General features: G+C 41.2%; 1 protein-coding gene across 1 annotated transcript in view; it reads left to right on the top strand.

Annotated features, from left to right (window-relative positions):
• The window catches only part of aldh8a1 (aldehyde dehydrogenase 8 family, member A1), a gene marked incomplete at both ends in the record, with an annotated part of 68,982 nt that overhangs the window by 21,225 nt on the left and 34,735 nt on the right, over positions 1-13,022 (top strand). The window contains 2 exons of the mRNA XM_084313529.1: positions 5,521-5,670; positions 5,957-6,213. Coding sequence (XP_084169655.1) covers positions 5,521-5,670; positions 5,957-6,213 — 407 coding nt within the window. The remainder of the gene's footprint in view (positions 1-5,520; positions 5,671-5,956; positions 6,214-13,022) is intronic.

Here is a 13,022-nt window from a genome sequence, read left to right as displayed (position 1 = left end):
TGTTTATTGTCATTGTTTTAAGAACACAAGTTGACTTGGTAATACTCAATTATTTTTTTTACTTTCTTTTATTTTGTGTCATAATGAACATCACATTTCATTGATCATACAGTATAATATACTTGATTCACATAGTCAATGACATTTGTTACTCAGGCTCTTCCATCTTATTCAATTTGTTTTCAAAGTATTCATATCAAAATAAGCTGTATAATCCGAGTACGCCTCATAAACAACCCAGGGGGGGGGGATTTTTATATTTTTTTAAGGACATACAGTAGGATAAGAAACGAAAAAATAAATAGAAAAATAAATTTAGCAAAAGGAAAAAAAATAATTTAACTAAATTAAAAAAAGAGGGAGTCAGGAGGGTCAGACTCATGCTAGTGTATCTCCAGGTACAAGGTTACAAGTGACCTCTGCATAAACATATATTTTTTCAGTTGCAATTGTGCAGTAATTTCTTCCATTGTATACATCTGTCTCAGTCTCTTGGTCCATTGTTTGATTGTCGGGGGTTGATTTTGTAACCATGCCATAGTTATCATTTTCCTTGCTATTAACAGTATCACTCTCAAGATGTATAACGTATCTCCATGGTATGTGCCTTTCGGTATACATCCCAAGATATAGTACGATGGATTCAGAGGTCAGTCAAGATCTAGAATGGTTTTAATCTCATTTTTGATATTCACCCAAAATGTCTGCACCCTTGGACAGTCCCAGAAAATATGTGTATGATCTCCGATCATTCCACATCCTCTCCAACATAGTGGTGAGGACCCACCAGCAAATCCGGAGAGAACTTGAGGAGTCCTAAAGTACCTCACCTTGACCATCCAGTCAAACTCCTTCCACATTGGGCTATTTGTGATTTTATGATTGCTTGAATGGCTGTCCTCCCATTCTTCATTTTCTATGATCACATTAGCTTCCAACTCCCATTTTTCTTTAATATAGGTGGTGTCTCCTGGATCGTCTAGTTGTAACATGTTGTAAATATTGGATATCTGCTTTCTTTCCATCACGTTTTTTTCTATTGTGTTAATAAAGTACCGCTCCACGTTTGTTGGCGGTCTCTTAATTGCTTCCCACTCACTGTGAGTCATTACATAGTGTCTTATTTGAAAGTATCTAAACATGTCTTTCGAAGGTAGATCAAAACATTGCTGTAGCTGTGCAAACGATTTAAAACAGTCTCCTTCCATTAATTGATTGATAGTAACCAGGCCCAAATCCGCCCATTTTTTAAAACCCCCATCCTCCATAGCTGGCCGGAATTCTGTATTGTCTGCTATTGGCATGGCCCTAGATATTGATCGTGGACCTCCCCCCTTTTTCCTTACACTTTCCCACACCTTTAATGTATTTGTAATCCATTTGTTACAGTACCAATCTTAATTTTTTTCCAGTATGCTTTCCCCAGGAATATTATGGATCTGAGAGGAGTCTTTGGAATTGAGTTTTGCTCAATCTGTACCCATCCGGAGTCTAGGTCCTTTTGTATCCAATGCACAAGTATGCGTAATTGAGCTGCCCAGTAGTCGTTTCTTAGGTTTGGCAGACCAAGACCACCCTTGTTCTTTGGCAAACATAAAACATCGTTATTTACAAAACATTTAGAAGGGAAAGCCAGAAGAAGTGTACAAGGTCTGGTCAGGCCTTGCCTACCCGGAGCGTAGATCAAGCGAAGTGCAGTCTCAAGGCACCGTAGTAAACACAGCCGTTCTGTGTTGTCGATCTGGGCAGCGTCGCCGCTCCATCCCGTCGCTACGGTCCCCCTTGTTGACGCAGTCATTGCCGTCCTGGCCCAGGGCAGGTTCGACGAACATCCTCTGTCAAAGATGACGTCGTAGTCAAGAGTGTTTAAAACATGTTATAATCAAAGCACGTTCAACAGAGTAGCATTAAGCTAACGGCCGCTCTAACCGTCGGGCGCTACCGCCCCTGCCCGCGAGACGCCGAGCGAACGGCGCACGCTACCAGAGGGGAGACTTCGAATCGGGAAGTCTCGATGGGAACCGCGGCGGCGTGCGAGGGGCCGGAGCCACCCCGCGCTGGGCCTCGGCCGATAGCAGCAAGCTAACGTTTCCTAGCCTAGCCAGGTAGGCCACCTAGTGATCACAGCAGGCTAGCGCAGCACCACTAGCACGTAAGCTAAGCAGCTATCACCTGAACTTGTACACAATGATATAACACTCACTCAGACAGGCCGCCGTTCTGAAACCCTCCTCACTTTTTAAGAGAAAAGATAAACAAGATGTTAACACAGTTTTACAACGGTGATTTTACCAACACCCGACGGAGCCAGCACAATACCAAACTGGCCTGTAGCTGACTTGAACACAGATCTTCCACTAACGAACATCTATGCCCATATTTCCTCGTGAGGGAATACTCTCATTTGGATATGAAAGATGGGGCCTACACGGTGACAGAGAAAACATCCACTCGTCCAGAAAACACAGGGATCACCAGTGTTAATGGTCGTGGCCCACTAGTTAAACTATAATGGGCTTCAGATCAAGGTCTTCCGCTGTTGCCTAAGAGGCTGAACAAAAGACCTTAATCTGGGGCCGGTGTTCGTAAACATTGTCAGCCAGCCCCCATAGCACTAACAGACAAGTGGAGCCGCAAGCAAACATCACTCACCAACCTGGAACTCACCGCTTCTCACAACAGCGGCGCGTTCTACAGTTCAGCTGTGTCCTGAAAGGTTTTACCGCAACCAGCACAGCAAGGAACTGCAGTTGAGAGGCATGCAGCGGCGTGCTCCCAATACGAAAACCGGTGGAGGATTTTAGAATGATCACCATCTTCCAGACGCTCCAGTGACGAAGACAATATCGCCGTATTTTCTCGAAAATAGTGAGAGAGAAAATAAAGATATGATGTCAACGTATCTCTTGTTCTTCCTTTCCTCGTAAACATCGTCAGCCAATATTTTTCTCCACGTCAAGTGGGCATATGAGCAACACGTTGCTTGTGATGAAATTTGAGAAGGAGATGAGTGTCTGGCACCACCCCTGCTTATGTAGGTAAGCGGATGGGGGTGTGGCCAGATGAATGCTGGCATTTAAAGGTACATTTTGAAATTTATTCAGTATATATATGCTGAAGCGAGATATATGCAATGAGACGCTGAGCGGGAGCTAGTGTGATACAGAACCCCTAGCTGCTCCCGATGAGCAGGTGGCACCTTGCATGGTTGCCTCCACCATTGGTGTGTGAATGTGTGAGTGCATGGGTAAAATGTGAGAAACAAATTGTAAAGCGCTTTGGATAAAAGCGCTATATAAATGCCCCATTTACTTTTTTGTTGTTGTTAGGGTTATACAGAGCTAGAGGAGTTACATACAGTACAGAATATATACAGAGTTAGAGGAGTTATATAAAGAATATATACAGAGGTAGAGGAGTTATATATATATAATATATATAGAGGTAGGGAGTAGCAGTCGTAGAGTGTAAGGGCTGACGGCCAGAGGATTCCAGATCGGTTGGTAAGGAGGGCCACACAAGGATTTGTAAAATATTTGCTTACTTATTACAAAGCTTGTGTGTTCACTTTTTGGGTCGTGAGAGGGTGGAACGGTCAACCTCTACTTGAGTGGTTGAGAGCTTGATTCTGACTTCTCAAAATCTTTACAAGCTTGTAGATACTTTATGGGTAGAACGGCCTTCACTTTTGTTGAGTAACACCTTTAGGGTGAAGGTCTCTCACTTTTTGGACTCTTTCTCACTCCTCTTCTCATGCTCTCGGTTTCTCTCTCTCTCTTGCTCAGCAAGGCCAACGGCTTCTCTGTTACAGTCGGTGACAATATTGTCATAAGGAAAGATGAAATTACATACCTGGGTTCCATCCTAGAGGCAAATCTTTCCTGTGACAAAATGGCAACCAATGTAATAAAAAAAGTCAACCAACGAACAAGATTCTTGTACCGGATCTCCTCTCTGGTAAACAAGAATACCCTGAAGACTCTAACAGGAGCACTCATTCAAGGGTACTACGACTATGCTTGCACCTCATGGTACCAAAGCACCTCAAAGGCACTAAAACAAGATTACAAACATCACAAAACAAACTGGTCAGACTACTGCTTGACCTTACTCCTAAAAACCCACCTCACCCCTGCCCATTTTGACAACCTAGGATGGCTTATGTCCAACCCCCCCCCCCCCACCCATATATATATATTGTATATATTCTCTTTTAGAAACTCTTTTAGAAACTGTCTGTATATTTGTATATCTTGTATGTCATAAATGTCTGGATGTAACAGTACTGTATGTCGTGTATGTCATGAATGTTATGAATTGAAAATGGGGGACCCTGATGTAAACAAGAGAAAAGTCTTTCTCTGGTCTGCATCCTCTTACTCATTCAGCGCTGCATGCCTAGAGCATATTTATTTCTACGCCACCGCTCTAAGAGATAGGAATGCGTGGCGGTGTGTGCAGGGCTATATCTATATTCTATATTATAGCTATGGATACAATACTATGGCTCATTTGACATCAACTATCCATCGTTCAATATGTGAAAAAGATTTCTTTTTCATGTATATGTTCGCTTGTTATACCATGGTGAATATAAGTATAGTTTCAGAGTGATCCTGGCTAATTCCATAAAACGGCGCTATGGAGGAATACGTGAATTTTACTAAAAGCGTTGGCGTTGCTCGCCTGGACACGCTACTATTTCCAAATCAAATGTATATAATAGGTATTTGATGCTTTGATCGTCACCAACGGCATACGTTCTGAAGGTACGTTACACATGGTTGTTGCGATGGATGTGAAATCATGGTTGGATCAAAGCAGGATTGATGTCATATAGTCCTTACCTTCACTAGGAGGTACCCCAAAAAGAATATTCCAATTGTCTGAACGTGATTTCCAGTATTGGTGTCCATCGCGTGGCCAACATAATCCACCACAACACATGCATCAGGGGCATTGGACGCATTCCAATGCCATCGAGTGAACCGCTAGACTCGCCTGACCAAGAAAACTGCGCCCGGAGACATTTAAATGTAACACCATGTGTGAAAAAAGGTTTCGAAGGGTGGGCGATACTGCCTGGATGCAGCCGGTATTGCACTCTAGCGATCTCAGAGTGGTTCCCTATGGTAACCCTGAGGTCCGTGTGAGAGAAATGAATAAAAATATAGAATAAAATAAATAATGATGAAAACCCGACTATACTCTGGTCTGGCGCTGAACGGTTGGCGAGTTAACCCGACTTTCCTCGGGTCTGGCGCTGATTGAGTTAACAATTGTGTGTATTGAGCCGTACTGTATTGTACCCATTCTGCAATCTGTTAATAACATTTTCAATCAATCAATCAATCAATCAAACTATCTTCCTGGGTGATTTTCATGGTGTGTATGTGAGTTCTTTTAGTTTTTGTCTTCATGTGTGTGTTTTTGTATGTGTGTGTGTGGGTTTGTGTGTGTGCGAACATGTTTTTATGCATGTGTGTGTGTTTGTGTTCATCTGTGCCTGTGTGTGTCTAGCTGGACTAATCAGCCCATGGAATCTCCCCCTCTACCTGCTCACCTGGAAGATCGCCCCGGCGGTTGCTACGGGCAACACGGTGGTTGCCAAACCTAGCGAGTTGACGTCTGTGACAGCCTGGATGATGTGCAAACTGATGCATGAGGCGGGTAGGACTACAGTACCCACAGTTCTCTTCGTAAGACTACAATAACCACAATGCAACAAGTCAATATTATGTAGTTCTCTTAACATACGCTGATGATGTGTCCCCTTATTTGGCTTCTATGCACACTCTCTCTTCTAGTTATCCTATTGGAATTGTAGATAAGATAGTATAGATAGATACATAGATAAGTAGAAGGATGGATGGATGGATGGATGAATGGATAGACAGACAGACTATTGATGAATCTCTCAGATACATAAATCTCTCATTCTCTCTCTCTCTCTCAGGTGTTCCTCCAGGAGTCATAAACATCGTTTTTGGCACTGGACCACGTGCCGGTGATGCTCTCGTTGGCCATCCCGACGTCCCATTGGTCTCCTTCACAGGCTCCACCGCAACAGCCCAGCGAATCACAGAGCGGAGTGCCCCCTACTGTAAGAAGCTGTCGTTGGAGTTGGGGGGTAAAAATCCCGCCCTGGTCTTCGCTGACGCAGACCTGGACGAATGTATTGCCACCACGGTCCGCTCCAGTTTCTCCAATCAGGTGAGTTAACCATAGACCACTGCAACACTTCCGGTATTTTGAAATCATGGGAGAGAGAGCGGATTGAAATCATGGGAGAGAGAGCGGATTGAAATCATGGGAGAGAGAGCGGGGGGAGAACATTTATTAATGTGGATGAGAGCCTTAACATTAAGTGGTTGTAGCTACGGCTGTGGGAGTGCTGGAGACATGATCCAATAGACTTTTATATGCCTGAGCAGTGATGCCAGTAACTAGTTACTAAGTAACTAGTTACTCTAATCTGATAACTTTTTCAGTAAATAGTAATCTAATTTACTTACTTTTTACAAGCCAGTAATCTGATTACAGTTACTTGTCCAAGTGGCTGTGCATTACTATTTAGTTACTATCTCATAATGCTGATGATAAGAGAGCCAGGGGTACTGTCAGCTAGACCGGAGATGGGACGTGCGCTCGCGCACGCATGCACGCGCACAGCCACACACACACATGTTTACGTTTATAGCTGATTTTATAATGGCTTCAGCATGAAGTTAAATCAACTATCCAGTTTGTTTTATAGTGTAATTTGGCTACTTGAGAGAGAGTGAGAGAGTGAGAGTGAGAGTGAGAGAGAGAGATTCATGTTACGCACAACCTGCGGATTACGCACTGAGTTTGTTGTCTCAGAATGGATTTGGTAGAGAGAGAGAGAGAGAAAAAAAACTGTTGTCATTCTTATGTTGTGGCAGCAGCAGGGACGACGACGACGACTTCGTAACCTAGTTACTTTCAAAGTAACTAAGTTACTTTGATAATCAAGTAATCAGTAAAGTAACTAGATTACTTTTTAAAGGAGTAATCAGTAATCAGATTATTTTTACAAGTAATCTGTGGCATCACTGCGCCTGAGTCTCCTGAACATGGCGCCTACCATCTGAACGTAATATTAGTGGTTTTGACACCGCAATGTTTTCAAACTGCGGTAAACTGTGGAACCGGTAACCGGCCCATGCCCATTTGATACCCACTTTGACCCTTCGAACATCCCAGTCAGGGCAGACCTCCCTCTCAGGGTGCAGTTCTAGGCCTGGTTCCTACACAGTTTAATACCTTTGTATTAACCTTCAAACCTGTAATAAAAGGTTATAGACAGAGTAAAATAGTGCAGTGGAATAAAATAGTAGAATAGATTAGACAGTACAATTATTAATAATAAAATTAAATAGACTTTGTCTGTAAAGCCTTTCACATTTCCTGCTCATGGTACCAAAACGTCCCGCCTATCTGTGGGAAAACAGTAATTGATTAGTACGGATATCCAGCCTCGGATATATAAAATAAAAGAGAATAAAAACATAAAAAGGGAATAAAAACATGGGGAATAAAACATAGAGAAATAGTGCAATATAAAATAGTGCAATGTCAATCACAGAGAAATAGTGCAGTATAATAGTGTAAAGTCAGTCAAATGCTTTGGTAAAGAGATAGGTTTTAAGCTGCCTTTAAAAGATTTCTAAAATATTGGCTTCCCTAATATTGTTGGGTAACATGTTCCACAGTTTTGGGGCGTAGTTTACAAAGGCTGCATCACCGATCTTCTTATGACTCTTTCTGGTGACCTCTAATATACCTGCATCTGATGATCGCAGTGTTCTGGCGGGTGTGTAGTTTATTAGAGAGTCAGCAATGTAGCTTGTCCATTTAGACTAGAGCTTTGTATGTGAGGAGAAGCACCTTAAAATCAATTCTAGGACTAATGTGTTCCCTCCTTTTGGTTTTGATTTGTAGTCTAAGAGTTTTGAATGAGCTGGAGTCTTTCAGTAGTTTTCTTGGGGAGACCAGTGAATAGTGCATTGCAGTAGTCTATAGTCGGCTAGATATAAAAGCATGAATTAGCTTCTCTGCATAATTTTGATTTATGAATGGTCGTACCTTCGCTATGTTTCTGAGATGAAAGAAAGCTATTTTGGTCACTTTGTTTATATGGGCGTTGAAGTTCAAATCCGAGTCCAGGATGACACAGAGACTTGTCACCTCCGGTTTAATCCAAGTTGTTAAGATTCCTAGATTATTTGTGAGCATCTCTCTTTCTGATTTGGGGCCAACAAGTAGGACTTCCATTTTGTCCTCATTCAATTTGAGAAAGTTATCGTTCAAGATCATGCCGTCTGGCAGACGGTACCGGAGTCTCAGATCCACCTCCAAAAGAACTCTACTTTGGAGCTGTACCAGCTACTTCCACCGGGCCAATAGGCTACTGACTGAGAGACTCTGAACCATCATGGTCACGTACAAAATGTCTTGTTAAAGTTATATATATATATATTATTTTTGATCAAATCTTTTTTATTTTCCTTTTTTACATGAAACAAAACACAGCACATTACAGTCACCACAATAACAAACAAAACATCACCGGACAGACACAGCAACAATAATAATAATAATAATAATAATAATAATAATAATAATAATAATAATAATAATAATAATAATAATAATAATAATAATAATAATAATATAATAATAATAATAATAATAATAATAATAATAATAATAATACAATAACGAAAGAAAAACATACTGACAAGACACCTAATAATTAAATGAAATAAAAAATAGATATAATACAAATTAATATACCAAGTAAGGAACAGGAAAAATAAAAAACAATTACTATATAGTGAACACCTTGAGCCCCCTCCATCTCCAGACATGGAAGCCACGATCCCCAACCCCCGAGGACCCCAAGTCCGCCGCCCCAGCAAACCAAAGCATCATGCCTCTTTAACACCTTGACTCGCCGAGACCCCGAACCACGGCCCCCCCCAGTTCGAGCCCACGACCATCAGACCCACAGCCAAAGGGGCCCAAAAACTCACCCGCACAGCAACAAGGCAGATTAGAGATTATAAAACTACAAAACTGTAAAATCAGGAGGTCTTGATGGTCCGGCTCACATGCAGTGAGCCGTGCAGTGATCCCACAACATATACATAATCAAATATACAAAAAACACATAACAAAAAGAAAAAACAAGTGGACATGGGCACCCCCACTCACCCCAGGACCTCAATGTGAGTACATACATAATATAATATTCAGTAATCAAGAGTTATATGCAATCTTTTAGCTTTGCAACAGCAGCCACCCAGATCGCAATATTAGACTCATTAACCCCTATAACACGTGCAGTGGATATCTCCAGATAGATCACATCAAGATAAGTGAGAATCCATACCTTCGGGCATAGTTTGTCTGGGTGTATCCATCGTGAGGCAATAAAAAAATGTGCGGCTGTGAGGCCGGCTAGAATCAGTCTTTTCACATGTGTAGAGGTCGGTAATTGAGAAATGTCATTCAATAGCAATACAGAAGGAGAAACAGGTATGGTCAGAGAGAAAATATCTGAGAGCTGAGAGGCAACATTTAATTTCTATAAATTTTATTATTATTTTATTCTAGTTTATTTTTATGTTCTTCCATTTCATTGGTTGTTTTATTCATTTTAATTGTTTTATTCATTTAACTTTTTATCTTTATCTCCTGTAGCACTTTGAGATTTTCACAAATATAAAGTGCGGTACAAATTTAATTTATTATTATTATTATTATTATTATTATTATTATTATTATTATTATTATTATTATTATTATTATTATTATTATTATTATTATTATTATTATTATTATTATTATTATTATTATTATTATTATTATTATTATTATTATTATTATTATTATTATTATTATTATTATTATTATTATTATTATTATTATTATTATTTTCCCAGAATAGCTCAACAGGAGGACATTCCCAGTACATATGCATAAATGTTCCGGTGGCACCGTTTGGACATAAGGTACATCGAGAGTCAGGTCTGAGACCCATTAGATTCAATCGTCTAGGGGTCAGATTGTTACGGTTGCGCTTTGGTGGCATGATGAAATGGAACCCAATTACAGATATAAACTCACGGAGAACTTGGAGAGAGCAGGCAGGAAACAGCGGTGGGATAACAAAAAGCTTTACTTGCAAGAATTGGCAACAAAGGATAACGTGAAACACAAAACACGAACCAACACAAGGGTAACATCAAATAATTACCCAGCAAGTGTATGCTGGGCCCACAACACCTAAATACAAACACTAATTAGAGACAGAGGGTGATTGCTAACAAGACACAGGTGTGGTAGACAGAACTAACAGAAGACAGAACACACAGGGGAATAACTATATTGAATGTACAAACTGAGACATACAAGACTAAAAACACATTTACAAAACACAGACAGTAGGGACACAAGTCTAACACAGTGGAAATAATACAGACAACAAAGACAACGAATAAACAAAGCATAAGTGGAGGCAAATAATGTTCAACAGGTGAGTGAGCTGATCCCAGATCTGCCACATCTGGATCAGCCCACCGGGTGGCAGTGGTGTAGTGTGCAGTGGTGTATTGTTATTGAAAGGGGTTCTGAAGGGGAGTTGTGAAGATCCAGCAGGACCGGGGGAAGCGTTACACAGATAAGTTCTGTGAACTAAATTAAGATGAATCTGTTGGTGATCTGGGTTGCGTGAGGATAGCCGGACATTCTCCCAGACTGTATCCCAATCAAAATCTACATCCAACTCCGGGACATCCTATCTCCAAATCATATCTAGGGGGAGGTCCTTATACGAGGACATAAGTAAATGGCGATAAAAGTCAGAAACGAAGCCTCTCGATGTCTCCTTGTCATAAAAGAATTTGTGAAATCTGTGACGTTCTAGTGGAGCATCCCATGGAACGCCATGAGCCTTCAGAGCTGCCCTTATTTGTAAATAAAAGAAAAAAGAAGTTCCGGGGAGATCATATCCGTTGGATAGATCCTGTAAAGAGCGGAGACCAGAGTTATTGAAGATATCCCCCAACGCGTGAATGTCTTTCTTTTCCCATCTAGGGTATCTAATAAGCTGTTGTCCAATAAGGAGTAGATTGTTATTAAATAGAGGGGAGCGCGTGTGCCACCGATGGCGGTTAGTACACAATTTCTGGGTGTCCCGCCAAGTCTGGATCACATGTGTGATAAGAGGGCCAAATCATAAATTGCATTGCTTAATTGATATGTTGGTATACACTATATCCTGAAGTCTATGTGGGGATACTATCTTCTCCTCCAATGGTCGCCAGGATACGGCTGCTTGAGAATCAAACCAGGTGATCAATGGTCTCAAAGAAAAAGCTTGAAAGTAATATTTGAAGTCTGGAAATGCTAAACCCCGTCGAGTTTACTCCTCTGGGCAGTGGATTTCTTTAAGCGTGGGAGTTTGTTGTTCCAGACGAATTTATATGAGGCAGAGTGCAATTTCTGCCAGTAACCAACAGGAGGAGGTAACTGGGAGCATGGAGCTGATAAAGTTAATTCTGGGTAAAATATTCATTTTAATTATTGACGCATGGGCCTGTAATGAGTTTTTTTATTTGGACCATCTGTTGAAGTCATTTGTAATCCTGTCACCCAAGCTGGAGTAATTATACCTTACCATCTGGCTAATAGTGGGGAATATTTCAATCCCAAGACATTTAAAGTGCTCCACCATAAGTATGTTTGCAGGGATGATGGTAGCCTTCGCAGTCTCATTAAGTGGAAGAAAGGCTGATTTTGGCCAGTTGATCTTAAATCCAGATAGACTGCCAAAATCATCTATTACGCCGAGAAGATGAGGTAGAGAGATGGCAGGATTCTGCATAAATAAGAGTACATCATCTGCGTATAAGCTGATATGGTGATGTGTGCCCTGAATTGAAAAAGGAGATATAATCTGGGATTGCCTTATGTATTGAGCCAGAGGTTCGAGGGATAAGGCGAAAAGTCCAGGACTAAGAGGACAACCCTGTCTAGAAGAGCGCGAGACAGAGAAGAGTGGCAAGCAGAACTTCCCTGTTCATATCAGCAATCGCCTCCCTAAGCTCATCTAGTGTGATAGGTGCAGCTAACCGTTTAGTGTCATCTTCTGAGACCTGTGGTAAGTTGATTTGATTAAGAAAGTCCTCCAGCTTAGTATGATCAAAGACCACTTCTGGCTTGTACAGGTTGGAATAAAAAGAGCGAAATGTATCGCTAATCTTTTTGGGGTTGGTGGTTACCTCCCCCTGTTGGTTCTTAATGGAAGGGATATCAGCTAATTGTTCACTGGCTTGTATCTTCATAGCTAGTAGGTGGCTAGGCCTGGAGCCGTGAAATTAGTCGTGCTGTCTTGTTCTGTGCATTTGAAATTCAGACTGTTGTCTTAAAATGGAGTTCATCTCTTTTTTCACCACCTTAATTTGAAGCTCCAGTCAGCTAGAGTTGTGCTGCATAGAGGACATCAACGTGGCATGAAGCTTTTCCAATTCCACCAGCTTGGAGAGACGTCCCTTGCGGAGATTAGATGCAAAGAGAGTAGTGTTACTTCTAATAAAACCCTTAATTGAATCCCATAGAATTCTGGGATCCTGTACCGAGCCAGCATTAAACTGCAGGAATTCAGTGAGCTTCTCTTTAAATTGCAAGATAAACTCTCCATTTTTCAGCAGTGTTGACTTAAAGCGCCATCTAGGGGCGCAGGACGTTATTTTACTGAGAACCCTTGAGAAGGATACCCTTGTGGTCTGAAAGTGCAATGGACATTAAGTCAACGTCAAAGCTATCAAAGAGATGCAGGGAAGAGAAAACATAATCAATTCTGGAAAAGGTCTTATGTCTCGAGGAGAAAAACAAGTAATCTCTTGCGGATGGGTTGAGCGAACGCCACATATAAATTACCCATGTGTCCCTGGACCAGGCCTGTAGGGCAGTGGAAGCTTGTTTCTGATCAA

Source organism: Notolepis coatsorum (genome assembly GCF_963971535.1).
Source record: "Notolepis coatsorum genome assembly, chromosome: 4".
Taxonomy (NCBI): domain Eukaryota; kingdom Metazoa; phylum Chordata; class Actinopteri; order Aulopiformes; family Paralepididae; genus Notolepis; species Notolepis coatsorum.
Note: the sequence above shows the minus strand (reverse complement) of the source record. Positions and strands in the feature narration are given on the sequence as shown.